The sequence below is a fragment of the Taudactylus pleione genome, unplaced genomic scaffold (assembly GCF_031769625.1).
Source record: "Taudactylus pleione unplaced genomic scaffold, aTauple2 ptg000156l, whole genome shotgun sequence".
NCBI lineage: Eukaryota > Metazoa > Chordata > Amphibia > Anura > Myobatrachidae > Taudactylus > Taudactylus pleione.
In genome coordinates this window covers 4,064,179-4,087,209 of record NW_028284558.1, presented here as the reverse complement: position 1 = coordinate 4,087,209, position 23,031 = coordinate 4,064,179, and the positions used below count along the sequence as shown (strand labels likewise).

The 23,031-nt window shown below is 45.3% G+C and overlaps 1 protein-coding gene across 1 annotated transcript in view; it reads left to right on the top strand.

The window, feature by feature from the left end:
* LOC148521613 (prolyl endopeptidase FAP-like) overlaps nt 1–23,031 on the top strand; it is a 180,107-nt gene that overhangs the window by 92,582 nt on the left and 64,494 nt on the right. Inside the window, exons 18-19 of the mRNA XM_088474764.1 lie at nt 8,871–8,940; nt 10,255–10,449. Of these exons, the coding sequence (XP_088330890.1) occupies nt 8,871–8,940; nt 10,255–10,449 (265 nt within the window). The remainder of the gene's footprint in view (nt 1–8,870; nt 8,941–10,254; nt 10,450–23,031) is intronic.

Below are 23,031 nucleotides of genomic sequence, written 5' to 3'. Positions count from 1 at the left end.
ATATATCAGCCCAGCGCTAAGCAGGGGGGGGCGCGATCAGTGTGATCGCTCCCCCCCACAGCCATAGGAGACTGCTCCGGCTGCTGCAGCCCAGCACAAGCTGTGTGCTGTGCTGCTGTGAGGGAGGGGGGGGCCACGCCGGGCTCCTCTAGCAAGCCCAGGCCTGGGTAAACTGTACCCACTCCCCCCCTCTCGTTGCCCATGTATACATACATACATACATACATACACAATATAAAGCCCTAGACATAGAATTGTATGTAGACATGCACATACAGTACCTATACAGTATATGCACTAAATAAACACACAAAGCCATGTAAGTGTTATAATAATGCTGTGCATGTATGGGGTGTGACAACCACAGCCTACTGCCGATTGTGGCAGACTATAAATCTCTGACCCAGCAGCGTGCATACAGTAACAGTACATTAGCCAGACAATAGAGGAATCCTACCCCACCTGCTGGATTATGAAGGAGCCATCTTGCTGGGAGTCAGGGCACTCCCTAACATGAGCAGGGACCTGGGGTACTGGCAAGAAATCAGACATAGAGAAGAAGAGAAAGGAGAGTAAAGAAAGAGCTGAGATGAGAGAGAATGAGGACAGAAAGGAAGTGAAAGTAACATTAATACATAACCTGCCTGCAGCAGGAGCACGATCCTCACAGGAGAAAAAAGCTGAAAAGAGGCAGTCTCCTATCTGCAGCTATAACTAATAGTACATGCAGTAGTAGTTATGTGTTACATTACCATCATCAGCACAGCAAAAGTTATTACACCACTGACTATAGTGTTAGCACTCACCTCCACTTTCCAGCTCTGCCACACTGTACAAGTAAGAGGGGTGGGCCGCACTTATTTATATGGTGCCACAAGTGTTCCACAGCGCCTTACACAGTACATAGACAAATAAGTAACCATTGACTTACAATACAATACAATACAGGACATGGATAAACATTGCTATATTAGCAACCTTTATGCCCACATAAGCAGCCAAGTGTTAGTTACCCTAGTGGGGAGTAAGAGATAAATTAAATTACAGTAGGGAGAAGCACATGAAGGTAGAGGGCCCTGCTCGAAAGAGCTAACATTATTTAAGGGAGGGGATGACAAACAGGAGTGACACAGATGGGGTAGGCGGGGAGGAAGGAAGATGTAGCAGCAAGCTAGGATGAGAGCAGGAAGGCTTTAATGAAGTAGTGGGTCTTAAGAGCTCGTTTGAAAGATTGTAGAGAGGTTCAGAGTCTGATGGGGAGAGGGAGGGAGTTCCAAAGGTGAGGAGCAGCATGGGCAAAATCTTGGAGGCGGGAGTGGGAGGAAGTAATCAATTGGCATGAAAAGTGGCGTGTACTAAGTGAACAAAGAGGACGGACAGAAGAGTGAAGGGAGATGAGATCAGAGATGTAAATGGGAGAAAATAGGGTGAGGGCTTTGTAAGTGAGTGTGAGAGCCTTGAATTGGGTTCTGAAAGGGAAGGGGAGCTAGTGGAGGGCTTGTAGGGGAGGGGATGCAGATGTAGAGCATTTGGAGAGGAAGATGAGCTGAGCAACAGCATTTACCACAGACTGGAGAGGATAGAGATGGGATTTGGGGAGGCCAGCTAGGAGAAGGTTACAGTAGTCCAATCTGGACATGACCAGTGAATGTACAAGGGTTTTGGTAGCATCCTGGTTGAGAAAGGGCCTGATCTAGGAAATATTCTTGAGATGGAAATGACAGGACTGCGAGAGGTTCTGAATGTGTGGCTTGAAGGAGAGGGAAGAGTCCAGGATGACTCCAAGACAACACACTTTGGGACTAGATGAGATAGTTATGCCATCTATTAATAAAGAAGTAGTGGGACATGATGTTATGTGGGAGGGTGGGAAGACTATCAGCTCAGTCTTAGACATATTAAGTTTGAGAAATCGCTGGGACATCCAGGAAGAGATAGCAGAGAGACAGTTAGAGATACGAGTCAGTAGAGAGGGGGACAGATCAGGTGAGGAAAGGTAGATCTGAGTATCATCAGCATAGAGATGATAATGGAGGTCAAAAGAGCTGATGAGTTTACCTAGAGAATACGTATAGAGAGAGAATAGGAGGGGTCCAAGAACAGAACCTTGGGGAACACCTACTGTAAGAGGCTGTGGGGGGGAGGAATCGTCATGAGAGGAAACAGAGAAGGAACGTTCAGAGAGGTAGGAGGACAGCCAGGAGAGAGCAGTGTCACGTAGACCAAGGGAGTGAAGAATATGCAGCAGTAGAGGGTGGTCCACAGTATCAAAAGCAGCAGAGAGGTCAAGGAGAATGAGCAGGGAGTAGTGGCTCTTGGATTTTCCAGCAAGGAGGTCGTTGCAGACTTTTCTGAGGACAGTTTCAGTGGAGTGTAGAGAACGGAAGCCAGACTGAAAAGGGTCAAGGAGGGAGTGGGAGGAAAGAAATGTGGTGAGGCGGTTATAAACAATACGCTCAAGGAGTTTGGAGGCAAAAGGGAGGAGAGAGATTGGTCAGTAGTTAGAGAGAATGTTAGGATCAAGGTTAGGTTTTTTAAGAATGGTGGAGACAAGGGCATGCTTGAATGCAGAAGGAACAGTGCAAGAAGAGAGGGAGAGATTAAGGAGGTGGGCAAGATGGGAGCAGGCAGAAGGAGAGAGGTAGCGGAGGAGGTGGGAGGGGATAGGGTCAAGGGGAAAGGTGGAAGGGGGGTAGGACTGGATAAGGGCCTTAACTTCCTCTCCAGTCACAGGGGAGAAGGATGTCAGAGTCGGTAAAATGGATGGGGAGGGGTGATCCAGGAAAGGAGGAGGTGGAGAGCTGGGGGACTGGTTGGATATGATGTCCTGACGTACAGAATCAATTTTAGATGTGATATATGTAGCAAACTCAGTGGCAGAGAGCAAGGAGGGGAGGGGAGGAGGGGGTGGGCAGGGGACGGAGTTGTAGGTGGAAAAGAGACGCTGGGGATATGAGGACTGGGAGGAGATGAGATTCTTGAAATATGACTGTTTAGAGAGGGAAAGGGCAGCACTGTAGGATGACAGCATGAATTTGAAATTGAGAAAATCTGCCTGAGAGCGTGATCTTCTCCACTGTCACTTGGCGGTTCGTGAATATTTTTGCAGGTATTTGGTGCATTTGGAATGCCAGGGTTGAGGTGTGGATTTGCGAGGGTGAGTAGTGATCGCCAGAGCAACAGAGTCAAGAGCAGAAGTAAGGGAGGCATTGTATAGGGAAGCAGCTTGTTCAGCGCAGGAGAAAGAGAGGATAGGGGAGAGAAGTGAGTCAAGTAGGGAAGAAAAGAAAGCAGTGTCAATAGCTTCAATGTTACGCTTAGTGATGGTGGCTCTGGGAGGTAGAGGAGGGGAGGGAGAGAGGGATAGGTTAATTGAGAGGAGGTGATGGTCAGAGAGGCGGAATGGGGAATTGGAGTAGGCAGAAATATCACAACAGTGAGTGAATACCAGATCAAGCAAATGCTCACTCACATGGGAGGGTGAGGAGGTCCATTGGGAGAGTCCAAATGAGGAAGTGAGGGTGAGTAGTTTGGAGGCGGTAGATTCTGTGGGGATATCAATAGGAATATTGAAGTCACCGAGGATAATAGAGGGAAGGTCTGAGGAGAGAAAGTAGAGGAGTGATGGGGTGAGGATAGGGGACTGACGGGAAGTGGACAGGTTCAGCAACATGATATTAACAGGAGTACCAATGCCTGCAGGTAGAATATGAGGAAAAAGGGGTACACGTGCGCTCCTGCTGGGTGTGTGTGATACGATGGTATGGGGGAATTGGCTGGGGAGGGGGGGGGCAAGGGGAATGTGGGGAGGGGAGATGGAGAGGAGAGGGGTTTGTGTATTGGGGCTAAATGGAGGCTATGTTAGTGGGTGTGTGGGTGAGAAAAAATGAGGCACATAGTAAGTGTGGAATCTAACCTGTTTTATTCGGTAAGACACAGTTCTTCCCTATGTGGTTCCATTATGGGGTGTGGGGATGAGCAGATGGCTCTGTGCGATCCTCGGTTGGGGAGTGGGTAGACCATTTGAGGGGGCTGCTATCCAAGCGGTCCTTACTCCTGCACATTCCCCTGCTGGACCTATGGTCTCAGTCTTCCGGAACCGGGATGCATGGGGTGTTGTTCAAGTCCTGTAGCTTGTGCAGTTGGCGGCATCCTGCACTGTCTCTGGGACCTGTTTGACCTACTGATAGGTGGAGTGATGTCTGTGGTGCTGTGCAGCACAAGCTGTGGTCCCAGATGCTGGCCAGGTGTTGCGTTGCACCTCTGTGAGCCCCCGGGGTGCCTGGCAGATGGGCGCCCGTCGATGTCCTGCTGTGGGCTGTAGAGTGATGCAGAGAGCCGCGGTGTGGTGCTGCCCCATGGTCCCGTGGAGTCAGTCTACTGTGCTGTATGCACTGCCAGAGCGGGCAAGGGGGACCCAAGGTTTGCCGGGTTGTACAGTGCTGGATCCTCTGTGGCCTGGATTCGGTGTAGCAATAAATGGTTGATTAAAGTTCTTGTAGTGGTGGTGAGTGTGGGTGGCTTGATCTTCAACGCATTTCGGCCTCAGGGCCTTTTTCAAGGAGTCATTGAAAAAGGCCCCGAGGCCACCCTGGCAGTGCATACAGCACAGTAGACTGACCCCACGGGACTGTGGTACAGCACCACACTGCAGCTCTCCACATCACTCTACAGCCCACAGCAGGACATCAACGGGTGCCCGTCTGCCAGGCACCCCGCGGGCTTGTGGAGATGCAACACAACACCTGGCCAGCATCTGAGACCACAGCTTACGCTGCATAGCACCACGGACATCTCTCCACCTACCGGTAGGTCAAATAAGTCCTAGAGACAGTGCGGGATGCCACACTGTACTCCTGCTTTTCCTTCTCAGCAGCCCTGCTTATATAAGAGAGCCGTGATTGGCTGGCACTGTCATGTGCTTTTCAGTATATGTTATATCCATTTCAGCATATGTCATATCCATTTCAGCATACGTCATATCCATTTCACTATATGTCATATCCATTTCACTATATGTCATATCCATTTCACTATATGTTATATCCATTTCACTATATGTCATATCCATTTCACTATATGTCATATTCATTTCACTATATGTCATATCCATTTTAGCATATGTCATATCCATTTCACTATATGTCATATCCATTTCACTATATGTCATATCCATTTTAGCATATGTCATATTCATTTTAGCATATGTCATATTCATTTTAGCATATGTCATATTCATTTTAGCATATGTCATATCCATTTTAGCATATGTCATATCCATTTCAGCATACGTCATATCCATTTCAGCATACGTCATATCCATTTCACTATATGTCATATCCATTTCACTATATGTCATATCCATTTCACTATGTCATATCCATTTCAGCATACGTCATATCCATTTCACTATAAGTCATATCCATTTTAGCATATGTCATATTCATTTTAGCATATGCAATATCCATTTTAGCATAGGTCATATCCATTTTAGCATAGGTCATATCCATTTCAGCATAGGTCATATCCATTTCAGCATAGGTCATATCCATTTCAGCATAGGTCATATCCATTTCAGTATAGGTCATATCCATTTCAGCATAAGTTATATCCATTTCAGCATAAGTCATATCCATTTCAGCATAAGTCATATCCATTTCAGCATAAGTCATATCCATTTCAGTATACATCATATCCATTTTAGCATAAGTCATATCCAGAAAGCAATAATTTAGGTATATGACATATCCAGAAAGCTGTAATTTTGACTTGAACGGCCCCTCATAATTAATAGCACTAGGGCTCTTCCCAACCTCCTGGTTATTGGGGCTTGAGATACAGTAGAGGAAGTAAAGCATTTTTAAGTGTGGTACTATAATTTCCAGCAAGCCCTGTCAGTCATTATCTGCTTAGGCATGATAGTATCTGTACAACTACAAGTTTCAGAAATCCCATGTCTGCCAGAACATGTTGGTGCTTTAGAACAGTGGTCAGGGAACAGGGGTAAATTACCCCACATGGGGTAAAAATGACATTCCTGGGGGTAATGGATGGACAGCCGGGCATGCATATGAATCATTCTATAATATAGAATGATTCATATGCATGCCTGACTGTACCGCAGGGAGGCTCTAAGCCGGACACTGAAATGTTATTACCAGCGGGCGCCCAGTACTTTCCCTGCAGCGCCGCGTTAGCCGGAGGCTGGAGTTCTCTTCTGAACTCCAGCTTCCGCCCCTCTCCCATAGTGCGCCTCATGCGTCATGACGTCTCTCCCATAGTTCCGAGGAGCAGCCGGGCGGATAGGCCGGTGGCATATGCAGGAGCGGGGATTAAGGTGTTTTTTTTTTTACAAGTGGCACTACAGGGGCATTATATGGGGGCACTACTACAGGGGCATTGTATGGGGGCACTGTTACAGGGGCACTATATGGGGGCACTAGTACAGGGGCATTATATGGGGGCACTACTACAGGGGCATTATATGGGGGCACTACTATATGATTTCCTTCCTTTCAAATCAAGGGGGTAACGTCGGCGTATCTAAATATATTTTGGGGTAAAAGGTAAAAAGGTTCCATGACCCCTGCTTTAGAACTTAAAGTGCCAGCATGCCCGTGGCTTCCAGGGCATGCTGGTGCTTGCAGGACAAGAAGTGTCAGCCAAAGTCTGCTGTTACTGGTAGTTCCTCACATAGAACTAATAGTAAACAAATACACTAATATCAATCACACAATACTCACTAATTCCCTATTAACTGCTCTTCAAGAAACCAAATGGTTAAAATACAATAAAACCTTTTGTTGGACAATACAGTTTTTGCTACAATAAGAGCAGTGACAAAATTAATGAGAAGGGGCCTGACCACGAGTAGCCAATCAGAGCAGCTTGCCTCTGCAGTGCCAGAAAACAGCTTGGCTGCTACTATAGACCTTTGAGGAGTTAGAATGAATTGTAATGTATCAGTGACGTTCTCTATCACATTGTTTCAATATGTCCCATTATTCTTTTTTTTAAACTTTTGAATCACTGGATGAAAAGGAAAAGAAGATACCTATGGATTTAGGGCCTGATTCAGACCCGGACGCTATTTGCGGCCGGTCGTTCTTAAAAAGGAGCCGGATATTTAAATTGAGCGCTCGCTCTTTGCGGTGTGTTGACGCCTCTATGTCTGAGCGAACGTCCGAAAAATGCGCTCGTTATTTTATAAAGACGCCCCTTTGCCGTTCGCATCACACGTCATCTCCATTATTTATTAGATTAATTGGGAACATCGAAAGGCATCTGAACTGCGCGCAGTGCTTGTGGTAGGATTTACTTCCCGCTGCGAGCAGTTCAGGCTAAAAGACAACCAAGTGACGTGGTCGATGATGCTCCTTTACTAATTATGCACTCCCATTAAACGCCGTTTTGACCGTTAGGCACGCCTGCGTTCGGATCTCCACTCCCCCGTTTTCAAGCACCTTCCCCTGTTACCACCCACAAACGGTACATTCTGTCAATCAAATTAGCAGCCCCTCGTTGTTTTACGAGCGCACAATCTCCGACCGCAATGACTGGTTTGCGCATGCACATTGCGAACCATACGCATGCGCAGTTGTGCGAACATCGCTCAGAGCTTACGGGCGGCTCTGAATCAGGCCCTTTGAGAGCAATAACTGTAAGAGTGAATTTGGGAATATTTAGAGAATTTTAAATGGAGTGTTTCTGCCTTCTATGTATGTACTATATACCAATCTCCACCTGCCTGGTGAGAGTGTGGATGATCCTGGTGTTGGTTGCAGCTTATGCAGGGAGTCCCCAGTCTGTCTTCCCCCAACATTAGTGATAACCATAAAAGGCTATGGACTCTAGTTTCAGTTGTTAGAAGGGCTGGGGAATACAATCTGTTTTCAATATAGATTAGTTTTGAACACAGTTTAAGCACCAGTTATCATCATTAAGTTATTGATGCAGATGATTGGCATATCTAGTATGTGGCCGCATTAAAAATTCCTCAGCAACTTTGGAAACCTGGTTTATAGTATTTACTAACTTATGTTGTTCTTTGTGTCAGGGCGGTAATAGGGCTTTTCTGCGCCCTATGAACTCCCCCCTATCCCCCCCCCCCCCCCCCTGAGGGAGCAGCAGACCTGGAAATTACAGCTCTAACCAGAGCCTCCTCTGTGTGGCCTGGCACATGTCAGTGTGCATTTGTCAAGTGTATGCTTAAAGTGTATCATAATGAAAAAATAATGTGTGTGTGTTAGGGAATATCGGGCCTGATTCAGAGTTGGGAATAGAGAGAGAGATAGCACTTAACTGTGTACCTGGGCAAACTATGTTGCAATGCAAGGCATGTAAATACATACATTTTTTTGCATGTAGTGTAAATATTGGCTGCTTTTGCATGTAGCTCACATATACTGCACAGCTTTATTATTACACTGCACTTTAGATGTCAGATTGGACACCTCCCTCCCAAATCTAAATCTCTCTGCACATTTTACATTTGCCCCACCTGCAGTGCAGCATGGTTATACCAAGATGATCAGTTGAGAGCGATATCTCACTCTATTCCCAACTCTGAATCAGGACCATCAAGTTTAATCTGCACTGAGGCAGGGACAGATGTGAATGACTATTCTCTGCACTAATCGATATGTGTGCGCTAATTCTGTAAATAGCTATTCTTAAATAACTAAATTACCTGATGTAAATTAAGTCAATGTCCACTAAGCTGTTTGTGGCTTTAATGATGTAATTTGCAACACACTTTGAAGGCTGAATAAGAAAAACTGACCATTTCTCCCATAACATAACACATTAAAGTTTGGCTATGTATGTTTTCAGGAACTTCTACCTAAGACATTTTCTGTTTTATTCTCTAGCATTCTGGTACAAGATGACTTTACCACCACAATTTGATAAATCAAAGAAGTATCCGCTCCTTCTTTATGTGTATGTATTTATCCATTATTGTCTAGTTTTGTAATAATTTTTAAAATGAAAATAATTGCTCAACTACTGTATGTGAGCATCGGGATTGCCTGCACTTAGCGTGCCTCTATGAATCAGGCCCTATAAGTTACAGTCAGCAGCGCAGTCACCTTGCCCGAATACAGCTTACACCACTCAACAAGCACCGGTCATTGTATGCCTGCCAATGTGTAGAGAATAATAACAAGAAGTAATGGACCCTTAATTTGGCTCTGGCCAGTACAGATGGTATATCAGTGTGCTCTTTGCACTGTTCCTGTTGCTTACAATGAGCATTACTGAGGTACCATTTTGTAGCCGGCATCATTCACCTGCAGCTTTCATTTAGGGGAAGGCAATGATTAAAAGATTGGTCCATTGGACTTTTTTTGCTTCAAAAAGCAGACAAGAGTCCCAAATAAAGTGCATCATCTGGTAGTGACACGTACACTGCCACTGATGTATGTACAACGCTAATAAATATGTTACTAAGGTATAATAGCTAAGGGCAAACGTTAGGTACATGTCAATGTATGAACCTTGGTTTGATTGGTGTTTCATCAAATCTGAGGTGAATGCTTCCACTATCTATCTATCTATCTATCTAATCTATCTATCTATCTATCTATCTATCTATCTATCTATCTATCTATCTATCTATCTCTCTCATATCTATCTATCTATCTATCTATCTCATATCTATCTCTCTATCTATCTATCTCTCTATCTATCTATCTATCTCATATGTATCTCATATCTATCTATCTATCTATCTATCTATCTATCTATCTATCTATCTATCTATCTATCTATCTATCAATCTGTGGCTTCTTGTTTGCCACCATTCCTACCTTTGTATTATAAGATTGGCGCAGCCACAAGCAGTCCTACATAACCACACGTGAAACAGGTCACTGCCTTCCACAGGACTTTTCAAAAATACAATGACAGAATGCTAATAACATATTTCATATGTAGAAACTATATTGTATTGAGTTTTAAAAAAATTCTCTAAGATATCTTTAAGTATGTCTTTAAAACTTTATAATTACTCCACTAACATAAATAATAAGTGAAGTACATCACTCACCCTTTTTAATGCCCCCTCTTAATACCCCTCTTTACCACCGTGTACAGTATATTCTAATATACATTTAAATGTATTAGTTCCGTTTTATTTCATCCTGCAACAGTTTTGAATTGTGTTTTGTACTGCCATTATAAGGAGACATGTACTGAAATATACTCTCTCCAGTCACTCTATTTCTGCTAGACTCTAACGTGTATCTCCTTCAGATATGGAGGACCATCAAGCCAGGAGGTACATCAGGCATTTTCAATTGGCTGGAATGCCTATTTGGCAAGCTCCGAGAAAATTATTGTTGCATCACTAGATGGTAGAGGAACCGCATACCAAGGGGACAAGTTTATGCATGCAATATATAAAAGGCTTGGAACACTAGAGATTGAAGATCAAATATTTGCAGTAAGGTGAGTGTATAAAGTTTATCATGGTTAAGGAATTAATTTGACTAGCCCAATCATTTGGCAAATTGTTGGGATGACATATTGTGGAGGCATAATGATAGCTCAGTGATGGGATAATGTAGGTGCACACTGGTAATATAATATACAAGCACAGTGAGAGGAGATAGTAGAAGGATTTCCTTTGTGCTATACTTAATCTTCAACATGTTTATTCACATAATCTACTGTACATTATCCATATTGACAAAACGAGATGCAATCGGGAAACCGGCTGTCTTAATTCTGACAGCCGGCTTCCCAACTGCTTTATCCCGGCGAGGGTTAAATGACAGGCGTCTATATCTAGACGCCTGTCATTTTCCCGACGCCGGGAGACCGGTGCCCGGCATCCCGATCGAAGGGATGCCAGGCACCGCAAGCGGACAGCCGTGGGGGGGAGGGTTAGGTTTAGGGCACCCGGGGTGGACTTAGGGTTAGGCACCCCCCCGGGAGGGTTAGGGTTAGGCTAGGGGGAGGGAGGGTTAGGGTTAGGCACCCCCGGGGGGGACTTAGGGTTAGGCACCCCCCCGGGGACTTAGGTTTAGGCAGCGGGGAAACGGGGGGGGGTTAGGGTTAGGCACTTGGCAGGAGGTTAAGGTTAGGCACCCCTAAGGTGGGTTAGGGTTAGGGGGTTAGGTTAGTTTTTACTTACCTTAGGGACAATCAGGATTTCCAGCGCTGTCGGGCTTCAGCTGCCGTGAACTCTGCTTCTGTCGGACTGCCGCTGCCGGGATTCGAACTGCCGGCCAGAGGGCCGGCGGTATTTCATACCGATCCCGACAAAACAGATCCTCCATTCTGACACAAAAAATCCTATTTCTAATCTAGACATAGAAATATATAGTCATATGTATCAGGGCTGTAACACGGGGTGGATGAGCCGTGCCGCCGCACAAGATGCAGGACCTAGGGGGTGGCACTGCCATTGCCCTGTGGAGCCTGTATTTGGCACACAGGGTACCGAAAGGCATCCTGCAGCATAAAAAGCCACCATCTGGAGCCTCATAAGCTTCTCCTTGGTCCCAGTGGCCCCACCCCCTAGTAATGAACTCATGATGTCACTTGTTCAGGGGGCAGGGCCAGCACAGGGCACATTCTTACCCTGCTACTGCCCTGATATGTGCTAAAAAAATTTGTAGGTGCTGCTGTCCCACAGGTATATTTAGGATCCAGCAACGCCCCTGAATAAGTTTGTGACAAAAGTACATTTTCATGTGCACAGATACATAGTGTATGTAAGACAAAACATTAAAATATACAAATATGACTATGGATGGAGTTCGGCCTGGTGTCCGGAGGGAGGGTCATCCAATTCCACCACAGCCACCAATCACCTCGCCCACACACATTTGGTGCCCAGAGACTAACGTTATCTTTGCCAGTGGTAGTTCCTCCACTTAATCATGTGACTCATAAGTAATTCTGATATCTCTTCCTGCCCTTTCTAATTTAATTGAGGCTCCAACAAGCAATATTTTAGGAGAAAACGGGAGATGGTCCAACAGTCACAGTGGCCACACAGAGGCCACACAAAGTACTGTACATATACAGTTTCTAAAAGTGTAACCATACTACTGGGAATGTATTTTAACCCCAGCATCTCTCACAGGAGCGTGTGACGAGTCACGGGCATGCGGTCTCACACAAGCTCCCACCTCTCTGCAAACCAGCCGAGCATAGTGCCGGTAGGTGGAGCTGCTCGGCCAAGCTTTCGGGCCATATATAGAAGCATTTGTGGCAAAAAAAAAAATCGCACTGTGTGCCTGATTGAGACCCGCTCGCTAGCGCATAGCGCTCGCAAGCGGGTCGATGTTTGGCTCCTGCACATGCGCCGCCTCAGGCGTACGCATGCGCGAGCCCCAGTGAGCGATGGCAGCTCCGGGGCTCACTACAAGATGGGGCGGCTGTCGTTGTTGATCGACAGCTCGCCCCGTTTTGTAGGTGGGTAGGTCCCGAAGGAACGCCTGCCATTTGTGGGCGGCCCTTCTGACATCACCCGCAATGCCGAGTGGACTTTCTGCTCTAATAGAGCAGAAAGTCCACTACTGATATCACGAGTGCTGAGACCCTACCTTAGGGTCTCCTAGCAATGCCGAAAAAAAAAAAAAAAAAAAAATGGCCTGTCCTGATTCAGAGCAAATAGCGAGCGCCTCTGAATCAGGGCCTGAGTACAGTACCTGCATTTTTGCAGCTTCGTAAATGACCCTTGTTGTTTATGAGGCAAAATACTGTAGACTGTGACAAAGAGAAGAGACAAGTGCCAGTGAATCTATCACTTCTGTCTGCAGGTTATTAAAAATAAACTTGTCCTTAACAGAATTTAGGAAGTGATAAAAGAAATGTCCTAAATAGGGTTAAACAGGTGAAATTAATATTTTATTTGAATAGTATTTAATATGAAATAAATGAAAAGATACAGCTAAGCTTTGCCTTTTTACATCAGCCTGAAAAAAAAAAAATTTGCACTACAGATAAACTTTTAGTAAATTTTGTTACTTTTCTACAAAGATTTTCTACAGGCAGAGGCGTCACCAGGTCTGGTGACACCCGGTGCGCACACTTTATCTCCCCCCCCCCCCTCCCCCGTGCAGCAAAGCCATGCGCATCCAAAAAGGGGTGTGGCGTAAAACAAGGGGGCGTGGCCTAGCTGGAAATCCTGAGAGCATCACTGCAGGGGTAAGCCCAGCATCCTCGGTGATGCTGGGCTGCCCGTGGAGACTAGTGCCTGCATTGTATACTCCTACTCTGTGACAGGAGCCGAGTGCTGCAGGAGAAAATCACACTGCAACACCGGCTCCTGTCACTGAGGAGGAGCCACCATTTTGGTGTCACCCGCTCCGAAGATGACACCTGGGTAGCGACGCCACTGTCTACAAGATATTTGATTTTAATTTATGTTATGTTAATTATGTTATTGATTTGATCATTTGAGGTACATAGCACACAGTAAACTCATGACTAAATATATTACACATAATAAACTTGCATAATATATTATATGTAATAAAATGCACAAAAATAAGGATACTTGCTAATTATTCTTCCAATACTGTAGTAGCGGAAACAGAAATGTAGAGGTGAATAGGTTCACACAAAAAATCCCAAATATCCCAAATATCCCAATCTGGCAAACTGTGTTACACTGGATCCGGTGTGAGTTTCAAGCCTTGTATCAGATAACATCTGGGCTGAGTAAAGGATTTGAAAGAAGGTGCAAAGGATTATGTAGAATTATATCTGATTTAGACAAGTTTCCAAACTTTACTCCACTTGAATGAAATGATTCTGTCTGGAAATAAAAACCTGATGTGTTTTCATGAGAACAATAATACAACTTAGCAGTTGGTAATAAAGAAAACTAAGACCAATACCAATGGGAACTACCATAAAGAAACAACAAACACATGTTGGGTTTCATTTAGAGTTGGACCATTTTTCTGTAATACAATTTGACACACTGCACCACACTTAAGCTGCATACACACGTAAAGATTTTCTGTCCAACCATCCAACTTGTTGATTGGTTGGAATGAAAATCTGGTAATGTATGGGAGTAACTGATGATCAGCAATTTGCTCCTAAATGCCAGAACACAGATGAAAATGGTCGTCAGACAAGTTTGTTAAATGTTTGATCTAAACAATTTGTTCAAACAACAGTTTTTGTCCATTTTCCGGTGTTTGGGAGCAAATTGCTGATTGTCATTTGCTTTCATACCTTACCAGATTTTCATTCCATGGTTGGACAGAGAATCTTTAGGTGTGTATGCAGCTTTACAGTTGCACATGTCTTTCATTTTGGGAAGTACCCACATTCCCTCCCTTATAGGTGCCTCTTATATACAGATAACTGTGTCTGTTAGGAGGCATGTCTGTTGTGCTTTTAGGAAACTGGTACAAATGTGTGTGTTGATGATGAATTCCAAATATGGTATATTTTTATTTTATTTTATTTGTGCCCCCTAAAATCCATAACCAGTGCTGGGCAGCCTGAGCTGTTTCCCAATAAAGCATGGGGGAAAGTGTGGGTCTTACTAGAGCAGAGAACTATCTAGTCATAATGTGAACCAGTACTAGCCTGGTCAGTGCAGAGCTGTAGCCTCTATGTCAGAGGGCCCCATTATAAAATGCATGTCACCCCTCCAAGAAACTACCCCCATGCTAATGAAAGAAAATGGGGACATTGGAATGGAAGTTTTGCCATCCAAGGAGTCCCAGTATCAAGGGAATGGAATCACTGATACCCTTGCCCCTTAGTACTATTATATAATAAACAACTAAATAAATATACACATGGATTACACATTTATGTGTATCTAAATAAAGACACCCCAAAAGCTCTATTAACACTTTAAAAAAAATAATAATGTAGTCTGAGGGGAAATCTTCTTTCTTTTGTAATCCTGGAGGAATGTAATGAAAAACCGTAATATCCGATGGCATCTGCTGCCATAGAGCACCCAATGCTAACTGACAGTGGACCTGATTCAGATCTGCTCGCTAAGCTGTGTCCGCTCACACTGACCAATAGTCGCCCGTCTGAGCATGCGTATAATTCGCAGTGCGTGTGCACAAGCCAGTCTCAGCGATGGGGAATCGTGCGCTCGTAGTACACAGACTCTACTTTGAGTGACAAACGTGCCATTTGAGGGTGGTAACAGGGGAAGGTGCTAGTGAAAGGGGGAGTGGATGTGCGAACGGAGGCGTGTCTGAGTGTCAAAATGGAGTTTTGTGGGTGTGCATAATTAGCAAAGATGCATCCTACTACACATCACTTGGTTGTTTCTTACACTGAAGAGCTCGCAGTGCTTGCGGGAGGGTAGAGTCAACCACAAACGCTGCAATCGCTTCCGATGGTCCTCGATGTACCAATGTTTTTATACACTTCCGAGAGATGACGTGCACTAGTGGGCTTGTCAAAACACGCTAGTGGGCATCTACATACACAAAGTGATTGTTCGCCAAGACATAGTGGGTGTGCTTATGACTTGGCGTGCGATCGCCTGCCATGCTGTCACTAACTCGAATTTGCATATGCTAGGAGCGAGCGTCCGCAACTAGCGACCGGGTCTGAATCAGGCCCTGTGTCCGATGTATTTTCCAGGAGGGTCATTCGGTCATCACAAACGATCCAAGTTTTTCTATTATAGTGTGCGGCCAAGTCTAAGGATGGTTAATAGTTTAACAGGGGTACCCAGTGATTGTGGAATCGGTATGATATCCCGGCTGCCTCATGGCCGGGAGTTCGAATCCCGTCAGCAGCAGCACGACAAAACAGCAGAGCCCGGCAGCGGAAGCCCGACAGCGCTGGAAATCCAGATCGTGGTAAGGTAAGTATCTACTAATCTAACCTAACCCCCCTTACCCTAACTCTCCTTAGGGGTGCCTAACCCTAACCTCCCCCCCAAGTACCTAACCCTTAATCCCCCTTCCCCGCTGCCTAAACCTAAGTCCCCCGGGGGGGTGCCTATCCCTAACCCTCCCTCCCCCTAGCCTAACCCAAACCCTCCCGGGGGGGTGCCTAACCCTAAGTCCCCCCCGGGTGCCTTAAACCTAACCCTCCCCCCCCGAGGCTGTCCGTTCGCGCCTCCCGGCATCTGCTCGATCGAGATGCCGGGCGCCAGTCTCCCGGCGTCAGGGAAATGAGCGGCGTCTAGATATAGATGCCAGTCATTTATCCCACGGCAGGATAAAGCAGTCGGGAAGCCGGCTGCCGGAATTGTATCACGATTGTATACCGTGATTGTTGTTGTCATTTGTTTGTGGCCCTAGGCTGGTGCTGAATATAGATTTTGATTTTTTTTTTTTTTTTGGGGGGGGGGGCATGTACTTTAAATAAGAATTTGTATTTATTTTGAACAATAGCACATACTGTACAACAGTAATTGTCAACTTAGCAATCGGCTTAGCCCAGGGAATTAGTGGATAATGTTTGCCACATCTTTGCTCTGGATGCATAAATTCCTCCTCTTCCCAAACATAAGTTGTCAATAATTATTGTCGTATCTTTGCCAATATGCATCTATGACCTCTAATTTAGGTTCCTTGCATCTTAAGATTCGTGCATATGAAAATGCAGATTTAAAAACACAAGTGCATTTTTATGTCCTTGTAAAAAGCCCATCTCTAAATGAGGCCCAATATGTACTTTTATATAACACTCTACTGTGCATCATTTACGAGGGACAAATTAGTTTGAAGTAATCTGTATAAATAATAAAATAACACCATATCTAAATCCATGTGTTGGTAATAGTTTTTACAAATTTACAGGATCAGCATATACCAAAACAATAGGTGAATTAAAGGACACAAAATGTAAGGTCAGAAAAGTGATTGTCTTTATTGTGATAGTTGAAAAAGGAATAGATACACACTGTAAACACATGCATGTAAATGCGCTTTTTCACTTCCCTAATATTTATATGCTACACAGTCGAGTCACATTATTATGACCACCAGCTAATAGCCAGAGTAACCGCCGTGTGCAATACAGACAGCAGCTGGTAGGTGCTGGTAGGTTGGCACAGGTACCTGGAGCCATGCTGCCTGCAGTGCATCTCACAGCTGCTGGAGGATGTGTGGTGGAGTATCCATAGAGCGAACACAACAATTGTGGTGGTCCCACAGATGCTCAATTGGGTTCAAGTACGGGGAATTAGGGGGCCAGAGAAGTACTTGGGAGTCTTGGTCGTGCTTGTCCAACCACTGTGGGACATTTCTAGCTGTGTGACATGTCGCATTGTCTTGCTGGAAGATCCCATCCGCCTCAGGGAAGACAATCAGCATGTATGGGGGTACGCAGGGGCGCCGAGAGGGGGGGTGAGTGGGTACAAATTACCCAGGCCCGGGCTTCCTGAGGGGCCCAGCGGGGACCCGGGTCCAACGCCGCCCCCCTCCCTCACAGCAGTCCAGCACACAGCGTGTGCTGAGCTGCAGTGGGAGACTGCTCGTGGCTGCTGAGCAGCAGCCACAGCAGTCTCCTATGCCTGTGGGGGGGAGCAATCACACTGATCGCGCCCCCCCTGGATTTTCGCATGGCTGAGGGGGCTCAGAGCGCCCCCCTCACCAGCGTGTCGCGTCGCTTCGCGCCGCTGAAAATCTTTTTTTTTTTTCTGAAGGGGGTGTGGCCACACCTCCCGCAATTAGGCCATGCCCCCTGATACCCGGGCCCGCCACGGCTCTTGGCGGGCCTGTGTGTACGTGCTCTGCAAGGATGGATTCATAACCAAATCGGTTGATGGTGCATTCCACATGGATGAGTGAGCCCAGAGAATGCCATGAAAACATTCCCCAGACCATAACGCTTTCACCACCAGCTTGTGTTCTTCCAGCAATGGTTGCCGGGTGTTTGTTCTCTGATGTCTCTCGCCTGACACGCCAACGTCTATCCGTTCAATGAATCAGAAAACATCACTCATCGGAGAAAGCAAACCTTTGCCAATCAGTGGAGGTCCAATTCCAGGCGTGAAAATAGAAGCCTTTTCCGCCAATGCACCTTCGTTAGCATAGGTGCAGTGACCATCCGTTTTCTTCGGAGACCCATACACAGCAGGGTTTGCTGAACTGTCATTTTAGACAGTCTAGTGGCACCCATGTTCATTTTGATCGTAAGCTGCTCCACTGTAGCGTGTCAGTAGGCCCTCACACACCTTCGTAGCCGATGTTCACCTCTCACATTAATGGCACGTGGTGGTCCACAATTTCCACATCGGTTATTCGCAATGGTGCCATTTGTCCAGTCATGATACACCTTCACCACAGCAGCACGCAAACAGTTCACAAACTGCGCTGTCTGAGAAATTCTGCCTCCCTTGGCCCAAAAGTCAATAATCATCCCTTTTTGCAACTCTGATCAATTGTCCCTTTTACCCATGACAGTAACGTGTGCAGACTGCCTTTCGCAAACCTTATATACCCGCCAAGCCAGCGCATGGCACGTGACGTACTTCATGGGCTACGCGCTGCTGACGTCAAATGTCGGAGGTGGTCATAATAATGTGACTCGACTGTGCATTTATATAGCACACACAGGGCCGGATTAAGGTCTGTGGGGGCCCCTGGGCAACAAACATGTGGGGGGCCCCTATTAAATATGGACTATATAGTAGTGCCCCCTGTATTTAGTAATACCTCCAGTAGTAATGTCCCCTGTAGCAGTGCCCCCAGAAGAAATGCTCCCAGTAGTAGTGCCCACAGTATTAGTGCCCCCAGTAGCAATACCCCCAGATGTAGTGACCCCTGTAGCAGTGCCCCCAGTAGCAATGCCCCCAGATGTAGTGCCCGCAGTTGCAGTGGCCCCAGTAGCAATGCCCCCAGATGTAGTGCCCCTAGTAGTAAAGCCGCTTATACTGAAAAAAGAAAATGAAGAAAAAAAACTATACTTACCTTAAGCCCCGCTCCCGTGTCCATCCGGCTGGCTGCTCCTCGGAACTATGGGAGAGACGTCATGACATCTCTCCCATAGTGCACAGCGGGAGCCAGAAGCCGGAGCTCAGGTGTGTGCTCCAGCCTCCAGCTCCAGGGAGGGAGCCGGGCGCCCGGCTAATGGAGCATCCCTGCGCCAGTTTTAGATGGGCCAGAGGAGGCGGAACTGGTTCCGGCCCACTTTAACCCCTGGTGGGTGTGGGGGCCCTTGATATGTGGGGGCCCAGGGACGACCGCCCCTGTCGCCCCCCTTTAATTTCCCCCTGAACACACACATATTACGCAGCTCATTACAGAGAATATTTCAGTCATTCACACCAGTCCCTGTCCCAATGACGCTTAAAATCTATATTCCATACTACACAGACACACATACAAACTATTACAAAATCTTTGTCAGAAGTCTATTAACCTACCAATATGTTTTGGTGGAGTGAGGGAGGAAACACACGCATAGGGAGAACAAACTTCACACATATAGGGGCTGATTCAGAGCTGCTCGTAAGCGGCAGTACGCTCGTTCCGAGCGATGTTCGCACATCTGCGCATGCGTACGGTTTTTAGTACGCATGCGCGAACCAGTCAGTGCGGCCGAAAATTGTTTGTTCGCTATATTGCGAATGCCTGCTAATATGAGTGACAGAATGAGGCGTATGTGGGTGGTAACAGGGGAAGGTGCTTGAAAACGGGGAGTGGAGATCAGAACGCAGGCGTGCTTAAAGGTCAAAACGGGCGTTTTATGGGTGTGCATAATTACAACAGCAGCGTCATTGACCACGTCACTTGGTTGATTTATAGTCAGAACTGCTCGCAAAACTGTGGTAGGAAAAAAAAGGCCCAAAGAAAAGCAAGCAGTTCATACGCTGTTCGATGTACTCGATTAATCTAATAAATAGCGGACATGACGTATGATGTGAACGGCCAGGGGGCGTTTTTATCAAAATTTCGACCGCAAGTTTTGCTCGCTCGTTCAGACTTAGAGGCGTGAACAGACCGCAAAGAGCGAACGGTTCATTTGAATAGCCACCCCCTTTTTCTGAACGAGCGAGCGCAAATAGCGTCCGGCTCTGAATCAGGGCCATAGTGCAGTGGTCAGGAAATGAACTCATGGCCGGTGAAGCAGTAATGCTAACCTCTGTGCCAACCATACACTTGTACCAGTCTACATGAGGAGCATAAGGTGTGTATAATTACGCCACACAATAGCACAGAGAAAGTGTACAGATGCGGCTTGTCTTTTGCATTTCTCTATTTATACACAATTTAATTTTACACTGAAGTGTCAGGTATATAGCAGAGAATAATGTGTTAACAGTTATTTATAAATGAGAAAATCACATTGACCATATAAATTGTAATTAAATACATACACAAATACAAAATGCATATATATAAAAAAATGTTTTCCCTTTTAAAAATCATATGAGAAAAGTATTTTGTATCACAGTCCAATTGCAGCCATACTAATGATTTTTCAGAAGTATCAGCTAGAAAGGTCAGTACTCATTTAACCAATCAGAAGTGACTAGCTAGTGTTAGAACATTATCATCATCATCAGATCTGCCTCCTGACAGGCGTATCTGCCTCTGTGTCTGCTCTACTTGGCCTACGCTTGCCAACCCGTTCTCTCCGCTTTCCGCATTTCCAAGTGTATGGTGTGCCAAAATCTGCATACGTAAATATGCATTTAGTTATTATTATTTTTTATTACTTTATGTGTATAACTATGGAGACAAATATGAAAAAGCATCTTCTGATTTTTTCAATTTAGCGCATATTATTATTTTTTTCCAAATTTTTTTGGAGGGGGTGTAGCCATGTCTCCTGTATTTGGCCACACCCCCTCCCCCATTACATGGGTACTTGTCAACTCTTGACGGCCCTGACTGTGTCATTCATATTAATGGTTAATATGTCTCATTGTAACGTAACCAAATTACCAAGGAGCTCTAAATGTAACATATTTAGAGTTCATTCTGTAATAGCCTGTTATAAAACAACATATCTCACTCAGAGGACATGAGAATATTAATCATTTTTAGAGTGTTATATAATGGTATCTCTATTACCTGTTTGTAAGTGTTATATGGGTACTAAAAAGATGAGTGTGTTATTCATTACAGTAATATTGATAGGTTGCACTGCTGAACCACCATTGTGACACTTTATTGACAGAATGTACTAAGTTATCTCTGGTGATAGTGTGAATCCATCATACCACATTGAAATCACATTAATGCATAGACCATTTGCTGCTTCCAAAAGAGGAGCTGTCCCTCAACTATTACATTCTACAGAAAAAAAGAAAAATAAAGGAAAACCACTATTTATCATGACACATTTATTTTATCAATTAAGAATAGCATAAACATAAATTAGTATAATACGTATGCATATGTATCATGTGGGGTGATTTTAAGTGTTTGTTATTTTTAGCATGCTGTGGCAAAACCATTAGTTCTTCTTGAATATGTTTTTTCTGACTAACATACAAATAACGTAAACTGGTTTAAGATTCTTTACAAATATATTTATTACTTGCAACTTTTTTAATCGGTGCCTTCAAAAGTCTTCCGAAAAATGAATAACACACTCATTTTATACAAATGGGTCTCTTCATGGGACCCAATTTATTAAGTTATATGTTAGGTTATATATTGTATGTACAGTAGATTATCTGTATCATATGTCTTGACCATCGCGATCATCAACCTGGTCGGTCGCGAAGCTGTGTGTGACTGGTAACCCACAGCTTAGCTAGCGACCAGGAGGCCGCACTAAAAAAAAGGAAGCGGCCGCCCTCATTCAGAGAGAGTGATCGCTTCTTGCGACCGCCTCTGAATGAGGGCCAGAGTTGTTCACACTTAAAGCAATCAGTCTGGGACCTATTCCATTTTGACATTTTGCAAGAATCTGAATTAGCGCGCTATTTGTTTGATATAGATAGATAGATAGATAGATAGATAGATAGATAGATGATAGATAGATAGATCTATACACATACATTTAGCATCATCACCTCTATATAACTAATTACTACATGTGCAACCAACATAAATGTCAGTGTGCATGATATTGAAGTAATGCTGCCCATCCACTTAACGATGCGGGTGACGACTGCACGATTACGATGCCGTCGTCTCCCGCGGGGTGAACTGCATATACTGAACGTTCAGACGTTCAGTGTATGCAGATCAATCATCCCTGAACATGGCAAGCTGACGGTGGTCGTCAGGTTGACTGTCATGTTCGGGCGATGATTGATGATAAAAACGACCAGCAGGCGCGGGCATCGCTGGTTGTTTTTCACCTTTTACTGCCCGATTTGCGGGCGATTACCAAGCGATGGAGCGATAACGAGCGATAACCATAGTTATCGCTCCATCGCTAGGTTTATTCGCTTAGTGGATGGGCAGCTTTACACAAACACATATATATATATATATATATATATATGTGTGTTCATACATACATGCACAGTGTATATATATATATATATATATATATATATATATATATACAGTATACACACACATATATATAAATATAAACAGTGTGTGTGTGTATATATATATATATATATACACAGTATCTATGTTTGTCATGTCATGTGGACATGTTGTGACTTACACTGTGTCACTGCCTGTCCAGTCGCTGCCGCTCTCTCCAGTCCTCTCTCCAGTCCTGGAAAAGCCCTGCCACGTCTCCCCTTCCCGGCTCCTGCTGCTAAGGACTGATGGTGGCTGTTGGAGGCGGAGCCGTGAGGTGTACCTCACGTGCTCCGCAATGCCCCATGGGAGGAGGTGCTGCTGCTCGGCATGCACGGCAGCCCTCCCTCGGCCATTTCACTACTGAATGAGCTTCTGCACATGCGCAGAAGCTCATTCATGACCGCTACCCGTTTGGAGCTAAGCTCCGATCGCGGTAGCAGCCATTAGAGTGGCCAGCCTGCAGGGGGCAGAGGGGACCGGCCCAGCGGGAACTTTCCCGCAGTCCTGGTGGCCCAATCCGCCCCTGGGTGCAAGGGTTGATGATGGACATGATGGTGCGCCGATGGTGCAGTGTTTACTACCACCAGCCGAGTTACGCTGTCCACGGGCATTAATAGTGGGCATCTCA